At 37.2% G+C, this 26,854-nt stretch overlaps 1 protein-coding gene across 1 annotated transcript in view; it reads left to right on the forward strand.

Annotated features, from left to right (window-relative positions):
* Nucleotides 1-26,854, forward strand: part of LOC130075784 (1-phosphatidylinositol 4,5-bisphosphate phosphodiesterase beta-4) — an 82,384-nt gene that overhangs the window by 17,744 nt on the left and 37,786 nt on the right. Inside the window, exons 6-20 of the mRNA XM_056240551.1 lie at nucleotides 101-180; nucleotides 1,509-1,562; nucleotides 5,259-5,340; nucleotides 8,939-9,039; nucleotides 11,092-11,149; nucleotides 11,411-11,519; nucleotides 12,279-12,489; nucleotides 13,667-13,760; nucleotides 13,871-13,950; nucleotides 14,062-14,146; nucleotides 14,242-14,332; nucleotides 15,644-15,739; nucleotides 18,316-18,413; nucleotides 23,235-23,379; nucleotides 25,656-25,740. Of these exons, the coding sequence (XP_056096526.1) occupies nucleotides 101-180; nucleotides 1,509-1,562; nucleotides 5,259-5,340; nucleotides 8,939-9,039; nucleotides 11,092-11,149; nucleotides 11,411-11,519; nucleotides 12,279-12,489; nucleotides 13,667-13,760; nucleotides 13,871-13,950; nucleotides 14,062-14,146; nucleotides 14,242-14,332; nucleotides 15,644-15,739; nucleotides 18,316-18,413; nucleotides 23,235-23,379; nucleotides 25,656-25,740 (1,469 nt within the window). The remainder of the gene's footprint in view (nucleotides 1-100; nucleotides 181-1,508; nucleotides 1,563-5,258; nucleotides 5,341-8,938; nucleotides 9,040-11,091; nucleotides 11,150-11,410; nucleotides 11,520-12,278; nucleotides 12,490-13,666; nucleotides 13,761-13,870; nucleotides 13,951-14,061; nucleotides 14,147-14,241; nucleotides 14,333-15,643; nucleotides 15,740-18,315; nucleotides 18,414-23,234; nucleotides 23,380-25,655; nucleotides 25,741-26,854) is intronic.

The raw sequence follows: 26,854 nt of genomic DNA on the forward strand, positions 1-26,854 counted from the left end.
GTTTCATATTTTTGTTTGTCTCAATCATTTTGGCCATGAATAGACTGTAAACTCAGTGACATTTGAAGTTTTCCCCTTGTTTGCTTGCGCATGTTTGCAGAAATGGACAGACGGCTTGCGGTCACTGATTCAGAACTCTCGAGCGAATAACGTGTGTCCGATGACCTGCCTGAGAAAGCAGTGAGTGCCACCAGCTAATACATCACAGCTAACACAAGCCGCTCGAGCAGTTTCAGCTAATGCACTGTGTCAAGTCATTTTAAAGATTTTATGAAGTATTCAAGGAAGCGTCCAGCATCCATATTTCAGTCTAATTACTTATATAAGCTAATTACCCAGAAAAACATTATTTGAAGAAAAACTTATTTAAAGGTGCATTGCGCAACTTTTCATGTTAAAAATACCTGTTTTTCTATCCTATACATGCTTAAAGAACTGCCTGATGGGCTGAATGAGCCCTTCTCTGCGCACTGAGATTGCCTCTATAATCCTGTACAGTAAAATATATAAGAGGGATTCGGGCTCGAATTTGAGACTGGGCGTGACGTCATGCGCGTTCACGCTCACCAGGCTATGTCTCGCAGGTTTGTGTATTCGCCGGCGCCGCCATTCTCCGCATCAGCGAAGACAACTCGTGCGTCAAAGGTAAAAGATGGATTCAAAGAGACCGGCTTGTAGTCCATTCCTAACCCCAACGCAAACTCCACGTAAAGTAAAGAAAATAAAAATTTTGTCTAGTGCCACCAAAAGGGCCAAATTGGAGTCAGACAGGCGTCGGAGTAAGACGAGAGTCAACCTCGGGAAGGCATTCAACAAATGGAGAGATCTCCGGTCTGCTCTTGGTCTCAAACGGGATCCTCAGTTGGCTTTTTTTCTTGATAAAACGGTAAGATATAGCCCAGTCTCTAATGTTTGATACGGCCAATCTATGTATGACAACAAATGACGATGCGTAAAATGTGTAATGCTTTAGCGTAAGCTAGATACATGTACAATCAGAATTGGTTTTACTACCATTGACAGTTTCATAAACTAGGAATTGTGTTCGGAAGAATAGTACAACATGAAACATAAAACATATCCAATAAAAGATGAGCGTGCACAACTCTGGTTGCAGTTTCGCTTGTCGCCAGAGGGGGCGTAGTTCTGCAAAAACTCAGAGACTTGCGTTTTGCACCTTTAAAGTATATTCTTGGTTGAAGTCAATGTGCTGAGAAATACCACTGATAAATAATTTTCTCTGATCCCTCAGTTTGTATTAACAAGCAGAAGTCGTGTTTACAGTAATGCACTTAAAATGAAAGTCTATGAGGCAAGACGTTAAAGATGGTTTCAAAGCAGAAATATGAAGCATCCATTAATTCCACAGGAAAATACCAAATACATGTTATTTACGGCGTTATTTTAGGTGCGAATACTGTTGTGACGATCTAGAAGATTTTTATAATGTCTTGTCACTTTCATGTTCATGTTTGTCCTTTGTCTGTGTTTGGATTTATGTTCTGCAGTTGGATGCGGTTGTCATTTTTGAGCAACGTGAATGGAAAAATCCCTGTCAGGAGGTACTTCCAGCATTCTCATTAATGTGACGAGGTTTTTACATGCTTTGGGGGATATTTGGTAATGCCTGCTGCACAGTGAGAGATCACATCTGTATATTTTACAGTGATTATTGTTCATACAGTGAATAATAGACTTCAGTTCCACTTAAAAATCTCAGAACATTTGAATTTGATAACAAAATATCACATTTCTGGTAACACTTTAGTTTAGGGTTCAATTCTCACTATTAACTAGTTGCATATTAGCATCCATATTACTAGGATATTGGCTGTTTATTAGTACAAAAGCACATATTAATGCCATATTCTGGATGACAATATACTATATTCCTTAATCCTAAACTTAACCACTACCTTACTAACTATTAATAAGCAGTGATTAGGAGTTTGTTGAGGCAAAAGTTGTAGTTAATAGTGAGAATTGGACCCTAAACTAAAATAAGAGCACATTTCAATATCTCTGTGTGTTTAGAAGATACAGTATACACTACATAAAGATGCACACGCACCTCAAGCAAACAGAAGTTTTTTCAGTTTGAAATAAAACAATAGATCTGTTAAAGAGGAACAATCCTGCTGTGTTTTAAAGGGTTAGTTCACCCGAAAATGAAAATGATGTCATTAATGATCATGTCGCTCCAAGCCCGTCAGACCTCCGTTCATCTTCAGAACACAGTTTAAGATATTTTAGATTTAGTCCGAGAGCTTTCTGTCCCTCCATTGTAAATGTGTGTACGGTATACTGTCCTTGTCCAGAAAGGAAATAAAGACATCATCAAAGTAGTCCATGTGACATCAGTGGGTTAGTTAGAGTGTGTTGAAGCATCGAAAATACATTTTGGTCCAAAAATAACAAAAACTAGGACTTTATTCAGCATTGTATTGTCTTCCGGTTCTGTTGTGGATCCACGTTCAGTGCCGCTGCTGACGTGTGTCTGGTGTGTGTGTGTGTGTGTATTCTGGTTCTGTTGTGGATCCACGTTCAGTGCCCCTGCTGACGTGTGTCTGGTGTGTGTGTGTGTGTGTATTCTGGTTCTGTTGTGGATCCGCGTTCAGTGCCGCCGCTGACGTAAGACACTGCTGACGTGTGTCTGGTGTGTGTCTGTGTGTGTGTGTGTGTGTGTGTGTATTCTGGTTCTGTTGTGGATCCGCGTTCAGTGCCGCTGCTGACGTGTGTCTGGTGTGTGTGTGTGTATTCTGGTTCTGTTGTGGATCCGCGTTCAGTGCCGCTGCTGACGTGTGTCTGGTGTGTGTGTGTGTGTGTGTGTGTGTGTGTGACGTAAGACGCTGATGACGTGTGTCTGGTGTGTGTGTGTGTGTGTGTGTATTCTGGTTCTGTTGTGGATCCGCGTTCAGTGCCGCCGCTGACGTAAGACGCTGCTGACGTGTGTCTGGTGTGTGTCTGTGTGTGTGTGTGTGTGTGTGTGTGTGTATTCTGGTTCTGTTGTGGATCCGCGTTCAGTGCCGCTGCTGACGTGTGTCTGGTGTGTGTGTGTGTGTATTCTGGTTCTGTTGTGGATCCGCGTTCAGTGCCGCTGCTGACGTGTGTCTGGTGTGTGTGTGTGTGTGTGTGTGTGTGACGTAAGACGCTGATGACGTGTGTCTGGTGTGTGTGTGTGTGTGTGTGTGTGTATTCTGGTTCTGTTGTGGATCCGCGTTCAGTGCCGCCGCTGACGTAAGACACTGCTGACGTGTGTCTGGTGTGTGTGTGTGTCTGGTGTGTGTGTGTGTGTGTGTATTCTGGTTCTGTTGTGGATCCGCGTTCAGTGCCGCCGCTGACGTAAGACGCTGCTGACGTGTGTCTGGTGTGTGTGTGTGTGTGTGTATTCGGGTTCTGTTGTGGATCCGCGTTCAGTGCCGCTGCTGACGTGTGTCTGGTGTGTGTGTGTGTGTGTGTGTGTGTGTGTGTGTATTCGGGTTCTGTTGTGGATCCGCGTTCAGTGCCGCTGCTGACGTGTGTCTGGTGTGTGTGTGTGTGTGTGTGTGTGTGTGTGTGTGTGTGTGTGTGTGTATTCTGGTTCTGTTGTGGATTCGCGTTCAGTGCCGCCGCTGACGTAAGACGCTGCTGACGTGTGTGTGTGTGTGTGTGTGTGTGTGTGTGTATTCTGGTTCTGTTGTGGATTCGCGTTCAGTGCCGCTGCTGACGTAAGACGCTGCTGACGTGTGTCTGGTGTGTGTGTGTGTGTGTGTGTGTGTGTATTCGGGTTCTGTTGTGGATCCGCGTTCAGTGCCGCTGCTGACGTGTGTCTGGTGTGTGTGTGTGTGTGTGTGTGTGTATTCTGGTTCTGTTGTGGATCCGCGTTCAGTGCCGCTGCTGACGTAAGACGCTGCTGACGTGTGTCTGGTGTGTGTGTGTGTGTGTGTGTGTGTGACGTAAGACGCTGCTGACGTGTGTCTGGTGTGTGTGTGTGTGTGTGTGTGTGTGTGTGACGTAAGACGCTGCTGACGTGTGTCTGGTGCGCCCGAGCTTCGTCTACAGTCTGAGGGAGACGCACGCTGGAAACAAAACAATCTTCGCAAACATGTCTAAGGATTTCCACACAGAGGAAGACTTGCATTTTTTTGCCCAGCCATATTTATTTGAACCCGAATACACACACACACACACACACACGCACCAGACACACGTCAGCAGCGTCTTACGTCAGCGGTGGCACTGAACGCGGATCCACAACAGAACCCGAATACACACACACACACACACACACACACCAGACACACGTCAGCAGCGTCTTACGTCACACACACACACACACACACACACACCAGACACACGTCAGCAGCGGCACTGAACGCGGATCCACAACAGAACCTGAATACACACACACACACACACACACACACACACACACACACACACCAGACACACGTCAGCAGCGGCACTGAACGCGGATCCACAACAGAACCGGAACACAATACAATGCTGAATAAAGTCCTAGTTTTTGTTATTTTTGGAGCAAAATGTATTTTCGATGCTTCAACACACTCTAACTAACCCACTGATGTCACATGGACTACTTTGATGATGTCTTTATTTCCTTTCTGGACAAGGACAGTATACCGTACACACATTTACAATGGAGGGACAGAAAGCTCTCGGACTAAATCTAAAATATCTTAAACTGTGTTCTGAAGATGAACGGAGGTCTGACGGGCTTGGAGCGACATGAGGGAGAGGCATTAATGACATCATTTTTGGGTGAACTAACCCTTTAAGACACTGATACAGACACGTGATCTTGTGGTGGCAAACAATTTTACATCACTGAATAATAGACAAACATGATAATTGTCTCTACAATCATACAAGGTGCCAACGAGTTGGGTCTTTATAGTTGTTCCTCCCCCAAGGTTGTTTCTCGAGGCTAAATGAAGATATGTCTTAGCCATAACTAACACATTGTTTAGATTTGTCCATCATGTTATATCCTTGAATGGAGACCCTCTGTCTCGGTCATACACTTACTCACACATTAACTTTAGTCAGGTCATATACAAGGACATACACGTACATATATTCATAAGGATATGTATCGACACTACATTAATCGAATTACCATCATATTTCTAAGATTCTATAAATATAATTTAATGCAAATGTATTAAATTACTTCCACAATCTATTGAAGGACATTCGCATATTTAAAAGAGTGAAGTCTATCTTTATAAGTGTTGAATGTGTCTGATTTTGTTCAGTATCACAAGAACCTTTGCCTCGGGCAAAACGGAGAAGGGTATTTTCCAGGCACTGAAGGATCTTGGTTTACCCAGTGGAAAGGTAATTTTTAACAGCACTTACTTTCTCTCAGATATCATCACATTTATGTAGATCCAGGATAGAGATGTTAGCCATGATATAACTGTACAGATGTTGATGTGAGCCACATGATGTTTTTACAGGTTTCCTGTGGGTGCTTAAAAAGTCTTTAAAAGTCTCAAGTTTAGTTTTATTACATAGACCGTAGACCCGCAGTTTCACTGACAAGGCTAAAATACCAAGTCCCAGACTAAAATACATGTTTGAGCTGTTTTAACTAAAAGCAACTTGCACTGACAGATCTTTAAATATATCAGTGGCACTGTTTTGTCTCAAGATGCACACCAGTCATTTTTCTAAGGCACGTTTATAAAAGCTTCTTAAATATCCTAGTTGAACTAATCCTGGCTTAATCTAAACCCTGTCTGTGAAACCAGGCGTTACGGTCATAATAAAACAGGCTTTTACAGGCTCGAACTTTCAGTTCACAATAGATTGCTTATTGATCTACTGTTGATGAATTATGACAATGTTTACCTTATGGTGTTAATCAGTGCTTTAAGTGGCCCAAAAGAGGTGGCGGTACTCTATTTTTTTTTTTTTCTGACTCCCCTCCTCCCCTGAGGTAACAACAACTATATTGAAGGGGTTTTATATAAACAGCAGTCAACAGACGACCTTATAAAAAAATAATAAATCCTTTTATTAGTTTGTAGATTTGCTTTAGCTAGAAAGAGCTACTGAACATAAATAAAATGTACAAAATGTGGAAATGAATCCAAATGGAAAAACTTGTGAAAAGATATATTTTGATTAGTCAAATAGCAAATATAGTGAAGCTCTATAGCCATCTAGTGGTTAAAGTAATTTTTATTGTATTTTAAAACGGCATTTTCAAAAAAATGACCAAAAATCTTACATTAAACCATGTAAAATTATCCATGTTATCTCCATGAATGAAAGTTAGAAATCTGGGTCTTTTATAAAGTGAATTTGACATAAAATGCTATTATTTTTTTTGTAAAAAGCCTATTTAAAGAAATATTTATTTATTTATAGAAATTTAAAATATATCATAAATCCTCCCAAAAATGCACAAATGTTGAGTAAAATCATTAATAAACAGTAAAATTACATTTGTAAAAAAAAAAAAAAAAAAAACTTTTATTCTTTTTCAAAATTAAATGTTATTGTCTGGGGTATAGAGCTTCACAGTCCCGCCCATAGCCCGAGAGAGCTTCAGTGCCGGAAGTAAATTTCCCATTCATTTCTCCCATTGACGTTTTGGAAAAACCGTATCTAAAGAGTTTTAGAGGATGTCTGAGGATAACCAGCTACAGCTGAACTCATAAGCATACAACATATCATTTCGAGTGAAAAAACGAAGAGAAAATCCAAATAAAATCAAAGGTACAAGACTGTGTACATATTTTCATTTCCGAGCGAAGGAACTACTCATCCCTTAAACCACCGCGCCTCACTGAAGACGACTGAAGCCACAACCGCGAAAGAGCCTTTTGAGCGACTTCCAAATCTGACGACGGCCATGCGAACTTTTTCCTCCAGTGAATTTTATATAGTGAATGTGCAGGGAAACACCTTTTCTGATTTAATGAAGCTTATATGTAAAACACATTGAGCATCTGGCTCGCTCATAGGCTGTACTGCGGCAACTGCACATCCAATGGCGCGGGCGCCTCTGACGTGCGACCAATGAGCTAGCCCTACGTCATTACACGATCTTCAGTCTTCACGGACCTTCGCGGGGTTTAACCAGGACACGGCACGCACTATTTGTATTTGTATTTTAACCGAGCAGCTAACACTGACAGCGGCAAAATCGACGCATGCGCTTTTCACTTGTAAAACTCAAGGGTGTATGGGTAATGTAGTCTCTGCTCTCGGTGGGATGAATCAGGAGGCGGGCATTGTGAAGGGAGCTCTGAAAAGCGGCAGCGCAGCCAAAGGATTAAAACAAATGTGCAAATGAGCGTACCGGTACGCTAAAAGCACGTTCTGGGCGCAAGGAGAGGTGGCGGTACGCTCAAGAGCTACATTTGGAAGTGGCGGTACTGAGTACCGGTGCGTGCCGGCCCACTTAAAGCACTGGTGTTAATGTCATACCTGCAAACACCACGTCACATTTCTAAGGGTAAAACCGCTATATTTCTGCTGTTTCTTAAGCGCCACCTGCTGTCAGAAAGTAGAATTGCATTTTCATTCAGCCGGTGGAGTGAAAAGATAATGTGCATTCTTAACTTCCAAACAATTATGACAATAATATATATAATCATATTTTAAATGAATATAAATATAATAATTTATAATTTTGACTTTCTTAAAAAAAAAATGGCTGAAATGTGAGGTTTATCATTTTATAAGTTTTTGTTTTTGTAAAAACCTGTTATTTGAGCTGTAAAATTGTTTTAAAGGGATAGTTCACTTTGAAATTAATTTTTTATATGTTTTAGCTTACCTCAAGGGCATCCAAGATGTAGGTGTCTTTGTTTCCGCAGTAGTTTCAATTTTGATATTTTTAGGTCAAACCGTTCTTGTCTGTCAGTCATATAATGCAGGTCTATGGTCACCACCTCAAAGAGCATGCACAGAGAAGTCCAAATTAAACATGATTTAATGACTCGTAAATGTAAGTACACATTGATGGCCTAAGACACGAAACGAGCGGTTTGTGTGAGAAAACAAACAGTATTTATATCGTTTTTACCTCTTGTAAACACAGCCACGTCCAAGTGATCTGAGGGCGCCGGCGCTTCGGTCTTTTCCGGAAAGCACCGGAAGTGATCTCTCGCGCGTGTACGTCACTCATTGTTTTCACAGAGATTTCGGACGTTTTACCTTTCACTGTGAAGATCTAAACATATTTAGATATACAGGAAATCGCAATGGAAGACGATTTCGGTATATCAACAGACAACGTAGAATTTATTTCAAAACCATATTTATTTGAACCCGAATTCACCGGGGCTTTCCGGCACTTGCACAGACCGAAGCGCCCGCGCCATCAGAGTACTTGGACGTGGCTGTGTTTACAAGAGGTAAAAACGATATAAATACTGTTGGTTTTCTCACACAAACCGCTCGTTTCGTGTCTTAGGCCATCAATGTGTACTTACATTTACGAGTCATTAAATCATGTTTAATTTGGACTTCTCTGTGCATGCTCTTTGAGGTGGTGACCATAGACCTGCATTATATGACTGACAGACAAGAACGGTTTGACCTAAAAATATCAAAATTGAAACTACTGCGGAAACAAAGACACCAACATCTTGGATGCTCTTGAGGTAAGCTAACACATACCAAAAATTAATTTCAAAGTGAACTATCCCTTTTAACCCTGTATAAACCCTGTTTTAGCATGACAACGATGAACTGAATATTAATGTTTTCTGCATACTGCACAGCATGCAATATTATATTCTACATTCGTCGTCACATGAACTCTTTATGCTGCATGTTCTCTTTTTGGTAACATGCATACATGCAGCAATAGTAGGCTATTATGGTTACTAATATCTGGTTCTAATGAATTGTAACCCATCCAGCTGGTTTGTTTCTGATTGGAGGACATATGATTCATATTCATGTCTTTTACCAGAACGATGAAATTGAGCATGAGATCTTCACGTTTGACAAGTTCTACAGCCTGACGCAGAAGATTTGTCCCAGAACTGATATTGAAGAACTCTTCAGGAAATTGTAAGTATGCAACCTGCACTTTAGCTCTTTATTATTTTAAATATACAGTATATTAAATGAAAAATGAGCAACAAATATAAAGCTTTATTATTCAAAACGTGTGAAATCATACAAGGTGTTGTGAGCTTATTACTCGTTTATTTCTTTTAGTGTTTTGATAAATGATTTGTAAATAGTAAAATATGTATTTGTATCTGTTATTAATATCTATTATAGTCATTATAAAGTTAAATTGACCCTCTTTTTCTTTACACGTGGGATTTTATTCCTAAGAAAAGTCGAATGTGATTTAAAAATTTTCTTTTTTCCCTCAGTATTTTTTCCCTCAATTTTTCTTCTTTTCATTTCCTTTTTTTGTGTTAATAATACCCACCACCAAAAATAAAAACAATAGATTAAAAATAAATAGATTTTTCATCTCCAAACATATTTATATCATGCATTTGTAACCACACCTGTAATACATAAAACTTAAATAATAATAATTTATCATTATATCAAATATCTCTATAATCTTTGTATCGAAATGTATGACTTACACCTGCAAAAGGACTGTTTTCTTTGTAAATATGTCACATTATGTAAGTGAAATGGCTTGTGAATGCAGTTTCATGCTGATTTTTAAGAGATTCCTGATCAAATCTCTTCAGTGTCCTCCAATAGTTTTGTGTCGTGTTCGGTCGAGAGCTTTTCCCACGAGCTGCACAACACTAAACTAAACAGTGTTATATTTAAACATGCACTGCCTGAGGAGCTGTAATATTAAACTAGGGATGGCCCGATACCATTTTTTTTCAAACCGATACGAGTAGGAGTATTTACATTTGTGTACTTGCCGATACCGAGTACCGATATTTCTACCGCAAAAGTAATAGGCTCCCAGAAAAGAAGACGACTATTTTAGAACACAGGTTAGAAGACTGTTTTTATTTTCTTCTCTGCTTGTTTTAACAAGTCTAAAAATAAATAAAAATTAGTAAAATAATAAATGTATTAACACACAAACCACTGTTAATTTAACATAAAAGCAAGCAGACTACTGCGTGCATGGTCTGGCATGACTGAATGCGCGCAAAGTGCGCTCCCTTAATAAATCCTAAAAGCTGACAGTTCATCGCGATCTCACACATCTCTGTTATTATCAATGAAGCTGACTGCACAATCAATCTTTCATAATATCCACACTTTGTTTGTTATAATTAGAGGATTTGCAAGCATACAGAATTCAGCACTGAACAAAAAAGTCCGTTTTGAGCGGTGAGGGGAGTCTATCTTAAATGCTTCTGATTGGCCATTGCGTTCAAGAAATCAACACATATGTCTGTGATTGGCTACATCGCTCAACGCTGTAACCATGTTATGAATAGAAACTCTGTCCTGTAAATCGTTTCTATTTTGTTGTAGTTGTTCTTGTTGCTTTTCTGCAAGAGATGAATAAAAATCTATTAGTTTTTATGTTTTATTCATAGATATTTCTAGTTTGCGGGAGTCCCGCGAATCGTTTTATTCTCCCGTAACCCGCACACACAGAGTGAGTGCATTACCGCCCGCGCGCGCGCTCGGCCATCAGATCTATGATGCGTCTTCAGATGTTTAATTAGATTGCTGGTGTTAAACGATGTACTTTCTTTCCCTCCTCTCGACACCTTAGCTGAACATAACTCACAGTCTGCCTTGCTGTTGTCATCACCCCTTATCTTGAAATGAGCCCAAACCGCCGACATTATAGGCTACTTTCCTATGCCTCAGTTCACCTCGACAAAGCTCTCGCGGCGGCCAGTTTCGTTTTGCAAAATGTACGTGGTATCGGTGCGTGGTATCGGCGAATTTTTATGAGTACGAGTATATGAGGACAGTATCGGCCCGATCCCCGATGCCAGTATCGGTATCGGGCCATCCCTATATTAAACCATTAATCTCACTGGACTGAATGAGAAACATGTAGTAGAGTGAGCTGTGAAACCTATGTGAATGGAGTGACTCATTCACTGGAACAACGGAAACACTTCTGAAGGTTTGCTGTTGCCTTTCATGTGTTGCTTTTCTTTTCAGCAATGGAGACAAAAGCGAGTATTTAAGCGTCGACCAGCTAGTCCACTTTTTGAACGAAGTAAGCAATGTTTTCTTTCATTAACTTTTAATATCCTGCATGTCATTAGAGTTTATGCATCCTGAAGGAACAATAAACATTAGATCATATATGATTTTAACTTTTGCTCTGTTATGTGTCTTTTCTTCTCTTCTTCAAAGCAGCAGCTTGTTCCTTTCGCTTAACTTTGTGCATGTGTATATTAGTGAAATATGCTTTTAACACATTTCTTGGGACCCTTGATGTAGTTAATGTAACCTGCAGGGTTTTTCTCTTGGGTAGAATCAGAGAGATCCACGTCTGAATGAAATCCTCTTCCCGTTCTTTGACTGCAAATGCGCTTTCCAAATCATAGAGCGATATGAACCTGATGAAACACTGAAGATGAAAGGTGTGTATATCGGACTATATGTAACTAATGTATTTTTTGTGCAACATGTCTTATATTATTGCTATTTATTATATGGCTCTCTTGAATACTTGATTGTGATTGGTCAGGGCTGGCATTGTACAGTCAATACATAATATGTACAGGTGAAACTCGAAAAATTAGAATATCATGAAAAAGTTCATTTATTTCAGTAATTCAACTTAAAAGGTGAAACTAATATATTATATAGAGACTCATTACATGCAAAGTGAGATATTTCAAGCCTTTATTGGTTATAATTTTGATGATTATGGCTTACAGCTTATGAAAACCCCAAATTCAAAATTAGAATATTGTGAAAAGGTTTTCATATCTGTAATCCATAATCATCCAAATTATAACAAATAAAGGCTTGAAATATCTCACTTTGCATGTAATGAGTCTCTATAATATATTAGTTTCAGCTTTAAGTTGAATTACTGAAATAAATGAACTTTTTCATGATATTCAAATTTTTTGAGTTTCACCTGTAAATGTAATTGACAGTTGTTCAAGGCTAATACTTTTTTTTTTTAAACAAAATAAAATAATTTAGGCTTAGTTTATTTATTTATTTGACAAGTAGCTGTTTAAGAATATAAAATATACTGTCATGTTCTCATCGTTCATTTCTGATTATGTAAATCCAGTTTTGTAATCTTGCAGCACCCTCTAGTGTCCAAGTACAGTAACTTACAGATATTAAAGGACCGTCTCTTTTGTACATTTGTGTTTGTGCAGGTCTGATGTCATGTGACGGATTCTGTCGGTATCTGATGTCTGATGAGAACGCTCCTGTGTTTCTGGACCGGTTGGAGGTTTATCAGGAGATGGATCATCCGCTGTCTCATTACTTCATCAACTCGTCTCACAACACTTACCTGAGCGGCAGACAGTTTGGAGGAAGATCTTCAGTGGAGATGTACAGACAGGTGCTGCTGACCGGCTGCAGGTACACATGTCCTTCACATCACTGCACGCTGCATTTCCCATTATTTAGGTAACACTTTACAATAAGGTTCATTTATTAAACATGTATTAACTAACATGAACTAACCATGAGCAATACATTTGTCACTGTTTTTGTTCATCTTTGTTAACGTTAGTTAATACAAATCCAGCTGTTCATGTTAGTTCACAGTGCATTAACTAATGTTAACAAGATTTTAATAAAGTATTAGTAAATGTTGAAATTAACATTATCAAAGATTAACAAATGCTGAAGATGTATTGTTCATTCTTAGTTAATGTTAACTAATGTAGTTAACTAATGAACCTTATTGTAAAGTGTTACCATTAGTTATTTATGTGGGTGCTTTTACATGTGTAACAATGAACTTTTTGTTAATAACAATAACATCAACAGTAATAACAAATATTATTTCATCATTGTGAGATCATTTGTCAGAGCTTTTTAAATGACAAAAAATACCACTCATCAACTTTTATTCATATATTTTAGATTCCTAATAATATATTATTTGAAAATACCATTTGATAAAATACAGATTCTAACAAAAATGAGAATGCTAATGTAGAAATGTTAGTCTGTTTATGTTGCATTTACAATATCATTTGTTTGTTTAGTTATTTGGGTATTTTTAAATGGGTAACGCTTACAACTTTCTTTAAAAACAAACATTATTGCATTATTATGAGATCATTTGTTAAAAAACAACAACTTTGATTCATATATTTTTAAGCATTTGCTACATCTGTTATTCTCTAAAGCATTAGATATTGTTTGAAAAAATGCCTTATCAGTTAGAGTTATTGCAAAGTATTATCAAATATTATACAACCTACCATTTGACAGAATATACATTCTAACAAAAATTAGAAAGTAAACAAGGATATTTTATTGCAAGTACATTTTGAATAATGGCTACATGAAAATAAGAAATATTGTAAAGTGGATGTTTAGTAATAATTCTTTCAATAGACCATGAACAAATATTTAGCAATTTTGCATTTTACTCTAGGTACTTCAAAACAAGACAATATTGATAAAGAATGTGATTTTTGCAGCATATATTATAAAGCCATACTTAAAATTGATGCTAAGTAGCACTGTCATTTTGAGTTATTGTTGACTGTATCTGAAACATGGCGTATTGTTGTGTGTGCAGGTGTGTGGAGCTGGACTGCTGGGATGGAAAAGGTGAAGATCAGGAACCCATAATCACTCACGGCAAGGCCATGTGCACAGACGTCCTGTTCAAGGTGAACACACACACCTCTTGTGTTGTTTCTTCCGTGAATGTTCCAGAACAATCTTATGTCATATCATCCATTATTTAGACTGAAGAACATTTACAGTATGTTATATGCAGGACGTCATTCAGGGAATTAAAGAGACGGCCTTCATGACATCGGAGTATCCTGTGATTCTGTCCTTCGAAAACCACTGCACGTACGTATGTGCTTTATCAATCGGAACAATTTATCCAGGTCGTCTTTAATATCTCACAAACTATTCAAAGAAATGCTCAATAAACACACTGTAATTTCTCCTTTCTGTCAGGAAACATCAGCAGTATAAACTAGCGCGCTACTGTGAGGACATCTTTGGAGATTTTCTCCTTAAACAGCCGTTAGAGGATTTCCCAGTAAGTGTGTGTGTGTGTGTGTGTGTGTGTGTTTATTCAAGAGCTCATAACACAGTTACCTGCTAATGTTTTTTCTTTCATCCTCTCTCTCTCAGATGGAGACCGGATGTCCTCTGCCGTCTCCAAACGAGCTCCGAGGAAAAATCCTCATCAAGAACAGAAGATTAAAACCTGACGTTGAAAAAAGTAGCGATATTCATTTCTACCAAACACCATAGTTACTACGTGTAATTAGTATGGCATCTTTTTCTTTGAACTTTGAAAAAAGTTGAGTGTAGCCACTATATTTTAATATTTTCTGAAGAAAACATAAGTGTTTTTTCCCCATGCAAAAGTCTCTGAAATTCTGGTCTTCATAACTAAAAGTGTGTTGACACCATGTTGGAATTACCGTAATTATGAGATTCCGACTTAGAACTCGTAATTACAACTTGTAAACTCAGAATTGACCCTTTGCTAAGCCCCGCCCCCCTACGCCTGTCAAGCTTTCGTGGCTGCCACGTCTATTACAGTGTGAATGCACCGGTGTCAGACATTCTCAAGGAGATAATTAGTCATTTTTGGCGAACAGGTGAAATATCTGAGAGAGCGAGACAAAAGGGACAGCAGTATGCATTCGAGGGATATATCCACGACATAATATGCAACCGATTAGAGAATAATTTCATCAAAATTGAAGCTAAAGCCTATAACGTTAGGTCCCAGCGCAAGCAGCCGCCGCCTCCTTAGCAGACCATTCACATGGGAAACACACAAATTGAACAGCTATGTTCATGCACAGCAGAGTAAGTGAAATGTGAAAATAATCTAATAATTACAAATCAAACAGTTTATCCATCAATCTAACACCGGGAGAGCCGCGATCGGATTGGGGTAAAGTTACAGGGGTAACGTTAGTAGGCTGTCGATTAACAAAATGCTGAAACATATTTTAAAGTATGTCAGTGAGCCTCCGTGTTGCCTTTAATCGTCTTATTTTACGTTCAAATATATGCATTATGAACAAAGAACCGCCATTATTTCCAAGCAATAGGCGTTTTTTTGTTTTGTTAATCCTGTCGACATTTAGTTGTGAATGGGTCTCCACACTGCTTGATCACGCCCGGGATTTCTCCCCTTTGGCTTTTAGGTTTCGGGAAGAGAAAAAATCCCACCCCACCGTCCAAACTTTTAGAATACCGGGTATCAGATTTGCACAATCCATACGCACAACGCGTCGGCATGTTTCCCTCGCCCGAAAGCTTGACAGACCTCCCGCGCCTAGTTACGGTTGCTAAGCCACGATTGGCCAGTGGCGGTTTTCGGGCGTGGCTTAGCGAAGGGTCAATTCTCTGAGAGCTCTGTCACGGGTTGTCCATGTTAACCATGTTAAATTGTATTTTTGTTTGGGAAGAAGTAGTTACATTGCCAGTATGTCAACAACCTTAATTCTCAAGGTCCTCATAAAAAACTGACGTGTATTTAATGAGTTTTGACAAACATGGTTTTAATCCACAGAACAGCTGGAGCACTTCAGGAAGCACATGGAGGCCGGAGAGCCCAGCATCTCCACAAACATGTCTGAAGATGAGAACGAGGAGGAGACGTCCACCGGTGAGGAAGAGCCATTAAACGGGACCTATTATGACCCCTTTTTACAAGATGTAATATAACTCTCTCAGGTGTCTCCACAGTGTGTCTTTGTGAAGTTTCAGATCAAAATACCCTTACAAATCATTTCTTATAGCATTTTGTTAATGCTCCTTTTTGGCTGAAAGCAAAAACACACTGTTCCCGTGTGTATCTTTAAATGCAAATGAGCTGCTGCTCCCCGCCCCCTTTCCAGAAGAGGGCGGAGCCTTGTGCGACTCAGGGGAGGAGCTAAGCTAACTGGGCAGATTACGTCAGCAGTCGTGGGCGGGGCCTGTTACATTGTGACTTCACGATGTATACAAACCGTGAATTTTGAGACACTGTTTATGATTTATGGGAATATAAAAAAGGTGTGGGTGGATTTGTACCATTATAGGGTGGTTGTGTAACACTACCCACACGCATTTATGTTCAAACACCATGTAAAAGTGAATTTTGCATAAATATGCATAGCACATACACTCATTTCAGTCTGTACCTGGCATACAATGAGATCATATGCTTTTATTTATGATGATATATTGAAATTATTACTTTTAAACTAGAGGTAGTCTATAATTTCCTTGCATACTAATAACAAATAACTACATTTATCCAAAGTGTCTTAAATTACATTCAGGCTATTCAGTATTTTAATTAATGAATTCCCTGTCAATCGACCCCAATGCCCTGTTTACATATATAATACTTTGCAGTTTAAACTATTATAAAAGCTTCTAGTTACAGGGTGTAACAGGGTCATATATTTCTGCATATTCTACTACATTTAATTTAGATGTTCATGACTATTTTTCACTCTCTCTAATTAACATGCTGTTATCGGTAACTAAAACTATTACAAATAATGCTTGTTAATTGAAATAAAGCAGAAATAAAGTATGAATATTAGATTAAAAACTTGTTGCCTTGGCAATTAACTGAAATAAAATAAGTTTCATTACTAAAATTACTAAAGCTTAAACTAAATAAAAAAATAAATGAATGCTAAATAGAAATATAAGGAAAACTAATAAAAATTACAAAGAGCACATAACAAATTTACCAAAACTTAAAGCTCCAGTCCGTAACTTTTTTAAGTTAAAAATAATCCAAAATAATTATATTAAAAAAAAAACGTATTCTGCCAGTGGTCAAAACTATCTGCTTGCCATAGCTAGATTCAAAACGGTTAGCTTGTAATAATGATTTTAATTCCAGTGGTACTGGTGGGTTTCTGCGGGAAATTCGAGCATGTCTTTGTGTCATTACGTCACACCCGTACACATAAAGAAGGAGTTTCGGCTAGCCGGCTATACTGCGCGTGAGGAGATGTTTAGATGTATAGGCTTTTCTCACAGCACTTTACATAATTAAACTTATGGCATCCAGAAAGATCCAAACAACAATCATCAGTGTCAACTGGACATTCAGCAGTTATAAAACCCAAAAGACTTCGTACTTCGGATTTAAGGTGGCTAGAGAAAGAGAAAGAAACCGTCTCATGCGAACACAAGGATTTAAACATCGGCGGGGCTTTTGAAAAGTGCTTGAACTCCGTGTTTTGAAGGGGTTCGAAACGGAAGAAGAGACGGCTTTTTTCTGCTGAACAAGTAAGACATTTCAATAGTTCAATCGTGTAACAGTACGTTTTCTTAATTCACACAGTTATGGAGTTTCCTTTGTTGTGCCTTTCTCGTTTTGCTATTATGGAGAATATTAATTCTGAACTACACAGGTAACCATAAAACACATTAAATTTAACATTAGTCACGCAATGCTGATGTTGTTAACATGAACAATTTAAAAACAAAGTAGGCTATAATTTGCACGGTTGCTGTAAATCTCGTTGATTAAATCTAACGAAGCTTATCATGACGAATGCTTTTTCCCCCTTAGTTGGTCAGAACAAAAATGGATTTTACTTACTTGTTCAGAAGACATTTTCTTATGAAAATTCTTATGTTGGTCAAACTTTCAAAAAGTGAATCTGTGATTCTGTATGACAGTATATCCACACAGCGCGGTGACTGACAGCAGCACTCGCCTTAAAGCACTGTGTTCATCCGCGCTGTTTCATGCCGATTTACAACCCACGTAAAGATGATAATTCAGCCAATCACTGCAGTTACAGATTTCGAACAGAGAGATGGCGACAAAGAGGAAAAGTTCCGGACTGCAGCTTTAAATTAGAATGACAACTGAAAATATAAAAATACTGAGAAAAAAGAAATCGGAAAATATATACTCAGCATTTTATTATATAAAAATGTAAAGGAAAATGTAAAAATAAAGCTAATTCAAAATATTAATAAATACTGTAATAGCATGTAAATAATATTACAATGTTTAAACGGTGTTAAATACATGTTTAACTGGAGTATTTCTACTGTATGCAAATCATTTCCATCATGACTGACTATCCTTTGCATAATTTTGAATATTATTTTCATCATGTCACCGTAAAGTACTCTTGTTTTTTGCTTGTAGTCTGTATTTTGAAGTATTGCATTGATTTCACATTCCGTTTTTTTTTAGTAATGTATTTTCTCCATCTTTAGCGGAGCTGTTAAACGAAGCTCATCCCGAGCGGATTCGCGGATGTCTGATCACTGAGGAAGAGAATCGGGAGGAAGAGGTTCTGCTCAGACCCAGAAAGGTTCTTACAGCATTCTTACATAATGACCATTACAGGGATAATTCACACACAAATCAACATTTACTCACACTCGTATCGTTCCGGTTCCCTGTTATTTGCTTTGATGGGGAAAAAAAGGCATTTTCCAAAAAGAGTCTTAGTGCGTCTACAACCAGGGTTTGAAATCAGGGTTTCAACCAGGGTTTTTCACTCGCCGGCCAATTTGGCTACTCAATTTTAAGTATTATTTTTAGTTACCGGCCATTCAGAACTTCTTCCAGCCAAAACAAAGAAAAGAAAAGAACCAGATTAACTACATCAAAGCTCATATATATATATATATATATATATATATATGATAACATTTGGATTTCATGCATTCATTTCTTATTCAAACAAAATCCTGTCATCCAGCATCTTCTCCCTTCACCTTCATCTTCATCCTCCTCCTTTTCACCAAAACTGATGATCTAATGTCTTTTCTGTTAACCAAATACTTTTTAATCTTCGCCATTGCTTCAATGCATATGAACAAGCGTGCCGTTATTTGTTGCGTAGTGACGTGTGTGTGTTCAAGTAAGCCAGATATGCTGTATTTAAAGGGATAGTTCACCCAAAAATGAAAATTAGCCTATGATTTACCTGCCATCCTAGGTGTATGTGACTGACTTCTTTCAGACGAATACAATCGGGAGTTATATTAAAAAAAATGTCCTGGCTCTTCCAAGCTTTAAATTGGGAGTCAATGGCTGTATATTTTTTTAAGTCCATCAAAGCGCATCCATTCATGATTAAAGTGCTCCTCACGGCTCTGGGGGTCTCCGATTGTACGGGTCTGCCGGAAGATAGTTATTTTGGTCTATAAAGTTTTAAATATGGATATTTTTCTTACACGAACGCATGGCTTCACTTCAGAAGGCCTTTATTAAAGCTGCTGTAGGTAACTTTTGTAAAAAATATTTTTTACATATTTGCTAAAACTGTCATTATGTCCTGACAGTAGAATATGAGACAGATAATCTGTGTAAAAATCAAGCTCCTCTGGCTCCTCCCAGTGGGCCTATTGCCATTTGCAGAAATACACGCTCCCGGTCAGAAACAACCAATCAGAGCCAGGAGGAGTGTCTTACCAGTGTCAATCACGCTCGTGTCCGCGCTGATCACACCCCTCTCTTGCACAGCGCGAGCGCCGGAGCGCGAGCCGTCGTTCAAACTCAAGATTGCCGGCGTGCTGCAGCTGTGCTTATGACGGAGAAACAACCTAAACTGCCAATTCTCGAGTGACACCTGCTCATAAAACAAAGAGGTAAAAGGAAGAAGACTGATGACGATAACCAAGCGAAAAAGAAAGAATTACACAGAGCCCATTGACTCGGTGTCAAAACTCTAGCCGGATAACATGTAGATAAAATGTCACGCACTCTGCTAAGCAACAATTGAAACCTGCTAATTCACTGGCTTGTCATGTTGCTGAAATAATGTACTAGCACACCTTATCTAGCATTATATATCGCTAGAATAATTACTTACACACTGTAACGTTAGTTACCGTTATATTAACGTTATCTTACTAGCTATTTATAACTTATAGAAAGAGTGCAACGTTATAAAGTTACATGTAGGCTATTGCAAAATACATAATGATTTGAGGACCAAGTTTGTAGTCAAAGTATGGGCAGGCCATAGTCAATGTAAAGCAATGTTGTTTTCGTCAACGATGACGATAACGAAATGATTTCGTTGACGCACTTTTTTTTATGACGATAACGCGACGATGACTAGCTAAAAATGGCTCTAAGGTGACTAAAACATGACGAGACGTTTTCGAGTTTTCGTTGACAAGACGAGACGGAACGAAAATGATTATAAGTCTGACGTTCGCAATGCATGTCATTTCTGCCTATTTTGCGTGAAATCTGTCTGTTTTGAGCTAAAAAAAAGTATCAGCAATGCTGCCACTTCCTATCATTGTTTTGGGGACCCATGCATGCCACGCGCGCACCAGATTCCACACAACAACACACCTGCGGCTGCGGCTAGTCACTCACCACACATCTTCAAAGGACCATGGCGGCGAAGCCAATAAACGGGCTTGGTGGTCGGAAACGACGAGGTGATTTATGGACATACTTTCAGTTTCAGTATAATCCAGCGGTTCTCAAGGTGTGGGCCGCGCCCCACTGGCGTGACAGGTCTCCTCCAAAACGGGAGGAAATTTTCCGTTTTCCGGCATTATCTTTATTCGTTCATGCCGAGTCCGCATCGTCAAATTCATCTTTGCAGCGACACCGAAAACACCAGTTTTGTAATAAACAATTAAATGTCTCCTTGCTATTTTTTTACACATTCATAATCATAATCGTTCTTTGTGGCAAGCTTTATGCGTGCGGTCGTGCGCTTGAGTGCGGCTATAACGCTCAATATCCCGTATAGCCTATTTAAGTAGGCTAATTAAATTAATATAAAGGGGCGATTTGTCCACTAATGGCTTAAATGAACAACTACTAGTCGACTAGAATAAAAACTTTAGTCGGAGGCAGTTCTTATTCCACATATTCTCGAACCAGCAGGCCATTCTGTGTTGAGCGCGCGACCCTGAGCGGAATGAGCGAGCGGAGGGATATTCAGAAATGCGCTCTCCGCTCACATGCTCTGATCGGAACAAAGGAATATTAAAGTAATTAATCATTAGTTTATATCTTATACACTGCCCATACACTACCTATCATTTTAATCCCATATCAAACACAGTATGTTATGTCTATTTTATCTATTTAAAAAAATATATATATCACGTTTTTAAGTAGGCGAAAGGCAGATAGCTGTGTGTATTCTTCTTCCCTTTGCCACATCATATCTCTGTGAGATGGGCTTTTCAGCTGTTTCACTTTCACTGAAAACAAAGTACAGATCTCAGCTGAACATTGAGCATGACTTTTGAGAAATTGTGCAATTCAAAACAGGCTCATTGCAGCCACTAATGCAGGGATAAATAGACCTGTCTTGCCAAATGGATTTCTATTCTTTTCTCTTTTTAACAGATTGCAAAGTGGCACTTTTATTTCTTTTCTATTTTTGAACTTGATACCAATTTTGACACAGCCGCATTTTATTTTCTCTATTTTTTAAAGAATTTTTTTTTTTTTTTTTTTTTTTTACTAAAACTTGACTAAAACCTTTTTTTGTTTTCGTCGACTAAAACTTGACTAAAACTATTACGTTTTTAAGTGACTAAAATGTGACTAAAACTAAAAAGCATTTTCGTCCAAAAGACTAAGACTAAGACTAAAACTAAAAGGGCTGCCAAAAACAACACTGATGTAAAGCATATTATTGACGTTTAGTCCCTATTAGTGAATGTGCCATATAACTTTTTATCCGCTGTTATCGGTGGCCCTGTTTACTAGCCTGCGCGTTCACGACGGGCTCCGCTGTGGAGGACGAGCTGTGGAGGGAGGGCTGTAGCGCAGCAGAGAGCAAGGGGGCGGGACCTGTAAGTTGTGCTTGTTCAAATTTTCAGGCTAAGTCAACGTTTTCTCAAAACTCCCTACTGCAGCTTTAACCCCGCAGAGCCTGTGGAGCACTTTTATCATGAATGGATGCGCTTCCAAAAAAAATACCCATCGACTCCCAATTTAAAGTTTGGAAGAGCCAGGACATTTTTTTTATATAACTCCGATTGTATTCGTCGTCACATACACCTAGGATGGCTTTAGGGTGAGTAAATCATGGGCTAATTTTAATTTTTGGGTGAACTATCCCTTTTATATATCATGATGACTCGTGATTTGAGTATTTGCGCTAAAACATAATAAGTAACACACCAAATTGTCTAATGATTTTACAGGGTTACCCGATACAGTTGGTATTTACCCGCATTTGGCGGCTGTTAATTTAAATAAAAATAAATAAATAAAATTACAAAAAATAAAACCAAACTAAAATCATTAATGCCAAATAGAAATATAAAGAAAATTGATAAAAATTACAAAAAAGCACATTTACCAAAACTGACATTAATATAAATTAAGACTAAGCATAATTAAAGTATCTGCTTATTATAATATCAATGATGCTAAAATAACACTGATACGCACTATAAAAGCATATGGTGCTTATCAGTGTTATTTTAGCATCATTGATATTCAATATTAATAATTGTTTTATTAATATTGAGTTAGTTTTCATTTTTATTTCAGTTTGTTTCAGTAATTTACTTTAATATATTTATATTGTTTTTAGTATTTTTTTTTTTTTTAGTTCAAGTTAAACTACAATGATTTCAGTTTTCATTTGTGTTAAAAAAAAGAAAAATCCTGTTAAACATCTTTCTTTTCCACAGAAGAAATAATCATATTTGTGAGTGAACTATTGCTTTTAAAGAAGTTATTATTTCTATATGGTTTAAATACATTTTTAAAACTGGCACCTTAATGAACTTTACATCAAAGCTTCTGGCAGTTCTTCTCTTCTTCAGTGAGTGTGTGTCATCAGAACTGGAAATGGAGACAGTGTGTGTTTTCTGTGATTTGGTGAGTGTTGTGAATGTGACGCAGAGTTCAGAACTAACACACAATTCACTTCAAGCCTCTTCTCATGATAATGGACTGGAGAAGCGTTTATATTTCTGCCAGATTTACCCATTACTGTCTTTTCTACTTCTGATGATGGGAATCTCGCAGACACACTCTCATCTACATGCATAAAGACAGAAAATGAGTCTGTAGAAATGTAACTTAGTCTTCCAGATTTGAACCACCACTTCTGAGCGGGTGAGATTTGCCTGGACGGACACAGCATCCGTATTGTTGTCATGCATTCACTGGTGTTTATGTTTTGCAGGCGGACGAGACGAATGTGGCCGATGAACTCGCATTGATTCAGTCGTACACGTATGTGGCGGCCACTACTAACATCCACCCGTATCTGTCCAGTATAGTCAACTACGCTCAGGCCGTGAAGTTCATAGGCTTTGATGAAGCCGAGGGCAAGTACATTTTGCACTAAAAAAAAACATCATCCATGTTTCCATCCAAAGTTTTGAATTTAACTGGAATATCGCATAAAACATTTGGGTAACACTTTACTTGAAGGGGTGTGCATTACATTACATTAAACTGTCATGTGGTTGGTTTTGACATTGGCTGTCATGAGGCATTATAACTGTGTCATGAATATTTTTCTTGACCTCAACTACAGTGGTACACATTGAATTTGTCATTAAAATGTTATAATGCCTCATGACAGCCAATGTCAAAACCAACCACCTGACAGTTTAATGTAATGTTAACCCATAAAGATAAGTGCTTTCTTAAGTTTGATAATTAATCTGCTATGTCATGTTTATGACATATTTATGAGAATTTATGTTGTCTTGGTAATGTCAAGTTGTCATGGCAAAGACAGGTTATAATGTATTGGTTTATGTCAAGTTGTCATGGCAAAGACATCTCAAACAATGTCATATTTGCATTAAAAATGTGAGCAAATGACACTTAATGACAGTTGTCATAAACATGCATAAAACCTCCTTCATATTCATGACGTGTGTCATGTCATGATTATGAAGGTGTCATGTCAGTCTTATGCACACCCCTTCAATTTAAGTGTTACCAATATTTGTGAATAAAGCACGTTTCCATCTCATCCGTTCAAACTAAATCATCACTTCCTGGGAAATTGGTGCAACATATCTGTAATAAAAATGTACATTCCTGCAATTGGGCTCTTTTTCCCTCCAATGAGTCAAACATGAAATAACAATACATTACATTGTTCATGTTAGTTCTCCGAGCGTCAGACGAAACACAATAAACGCTGTCATGTCCTCTTGCGTTCGTATGCTCACACTCGTGTGAGACGCTTCTGGAGGGAATTAAACCAAATCATTCTGATCACACACTTTGACTCGGCCGTTTCAGAGCCAACAAACCAACATTAGAGATGCTGCGACGCCATTGGTCCGCTGGTTAGTCCAGTTATCCAATCACAGCCTCCGCTGAGGCAGTGTCACCTGAAGTTTCAGGCATTTATTCAGTAAATGTGTTTCCATCGTAGTTTATGCGCATGACTTCTTATCAGATAAAACCAAATTATCCACCTTAATTAAGATTTATTTATCCACATCTTGGCTTTTCCATCCAGCGCTTTTTAAAATAGAATATCCCAAAATTTGCATAAAAATAGGTGGATGGAAATATATTGATAGAAACATATTCTACACAAGTGTTATTTTAGTATTATTTATGTACTATTATAACTTATATATGAATAAAATATTGAGGTAACATCATAGATTTTTATTTCATTTATTAAATGTAATCGGTTTTATTTAATAACAAATTGAATCATATCATTAAAATGTAAAATGTAGTTTCTCTTTATTTTTTATTTGTGAATTTATAGAGGAAATATCATAGTTTTGTTTATTTTGTTTGTGAATTTTATTTTTAATTATTACATATTTAGTAGCAAGTTAAATCACGTCATTAAAATAAAATGTCAGTTTATTTTTTATTTCATGATTTTTTTTTTACTTTTTTTTTTGTAAATTTATTTCCATTTCCATTTATTTTATTACATTTTCATCATTTCTTTTTTTTATTAGTGAATTCATTTTATTACATTTAATTATTTTAGTTGTTAGAAAATTAAATATTAGAAATGTAATACTAACCCCTAAAGATTTAATGCCTTTTATTCACCTATAGATTTTAAAGGGTAAATAAAATATAGAGGTAATATCAGTTTTGTTTATTTATTAGCAAATTAAATCATATCTTAAAATAAAATATCATAGTTTCTCTCTCTTTTTTTTAGTTGTGAATCCATTTTTTATTATTAAATGTTCATTTAAAAAAAATTTTAATTAGGGAATTTTTTTAAAATTTATTTTTCATTTGAAATTGTTTAATTTCTTTAGTAATTATGTAATGTGCTTCTGTCATTAACATTTAGGGTGTTTCAGTTTTAGCTTTTGTTCAGTTTTAGGTTTTATTTAGTTCCAGTTAGTAATTTTTAGTGCTTCAACAAACTTATTTCAGGCTACATTTCTATTATTTGTTTAAAGTTTTGATTTTGCTTTCTTTTATTTCACCTTGATTTCAAATAGTGTTCTAGAATTCCATATTAAATGAATATTTTTAGTTGAGGATAATATCTGTCTATCTAGATATAGTTTGTATAGATTGAGTGTTTGTGTCGCACAGGTCGTCTGCGTCAGGACTGTTAGATCACCTCCACATCTTCTCTGTATGTCCACAGAAAACAATATTCATCACAACATGTCTTCCTTCAACGAGTCTGTGGGTTTGGGATATTTAAGGACAAACGCCATCGAGTTCGTGAAGTATCCTTTCTTTTGCATGCTAAGCCATGTCTCATGCTCTCATCTGCCCCGAAAAACATCTAATGTCCATCTTATGGGTCTCGTTTAAAGGTGCACAGAGTATTGTCTAATAACAGACGCTTTATCTGCTTATCTGTCACTTATAAATAATATATTCTGCATTAAAGCGTCTCATATAAGAGTTAAAGTGGGTATTTAGCTGACTATAAAACAGGTGTCTCATTTTAAAATGTTTGTTAGGTATCATTCATGTCTTTACAAGTTAAACATTTTTACAGTGGAAAATATTACATGGTGCAACTTTAACTTTTGTTATATTTAGTTTTCTTCCATGAGGTTTTGCTGTTGAGGTTGTAGTTCACTTCTCTGTTCCCAGGGGGCGTGTGAGTGCTGGAAATGAGATGGATGGTTGGAAACAGTTTGTAGTATTTTTTTGTTTTTTTTTTATGCAAGTACAGTTTTAATGCCTTTTATTCACCTCTAAATTTTAGATTTGATTTTCATTAAAAAAAATACATGGCAATATCAGTTTTCATAAGTGAATTTATTTTTATTTATTACATTTATTTTGTTACATTATTTAAATATTTTAGTTGTTAGCTGATTAAATATCAGTAATGTAAAATGTTCTAGATTTTAGAGGGGGGTAAAATAAAGAGGTAATATCATAGTTTAATTTATTTTATTCATGAACTTGAATTTTGTTTTACATTTATTACATCTAGGAAGGAGGAAGGAAATTATTTTATTTGAAACAGGGACAATGCACAATAAACATTAAACTTGTTAAACAAGAGAATATGTCTTGGGCCAGGTTGTAGCAACATTTGCTAATTTGCACCTGTATTCTATTTGTCTATTTGTCATTTATTAGCAAATTAAATCATATCATTAAAATAAAAATATCATAGTTTTTCTTTTTTCTTCTTTTTTCTTTGTGAATTTATATAGAGGCAATGTCTTAGATTTGTTTATTTCGTTTGTAAATTAAGTTTATTTATAAAAAAATTATTAGCAATTTAAATTGTGATTTAAATTAAAATATCAAAGTTTATCATTTTATTTTTATTTCATTATAATATAATATAATATGTTTTACTTTTTTATTTCTGAA

The sequence above is a fragment of the Rhinichthys klamathensis genome, unplaced genomic scaffold (assembly GCF_029890125.1).
Source record: "Rhinichthys klamathensis goyatoka isolate OS25496 unplaced genomic scaffold, OSU_Roscu_1.1 h1tg000603l_1, whole genome shotgun sequence".
NCBI classification, from domain to species: domain Eukaryota; kingdom Metazoa; phylum Chordata; class Actinopteri; order Cypriniformes; family Leuciscidae; genus Rhinichthys; species Rhinichthys klamathensis.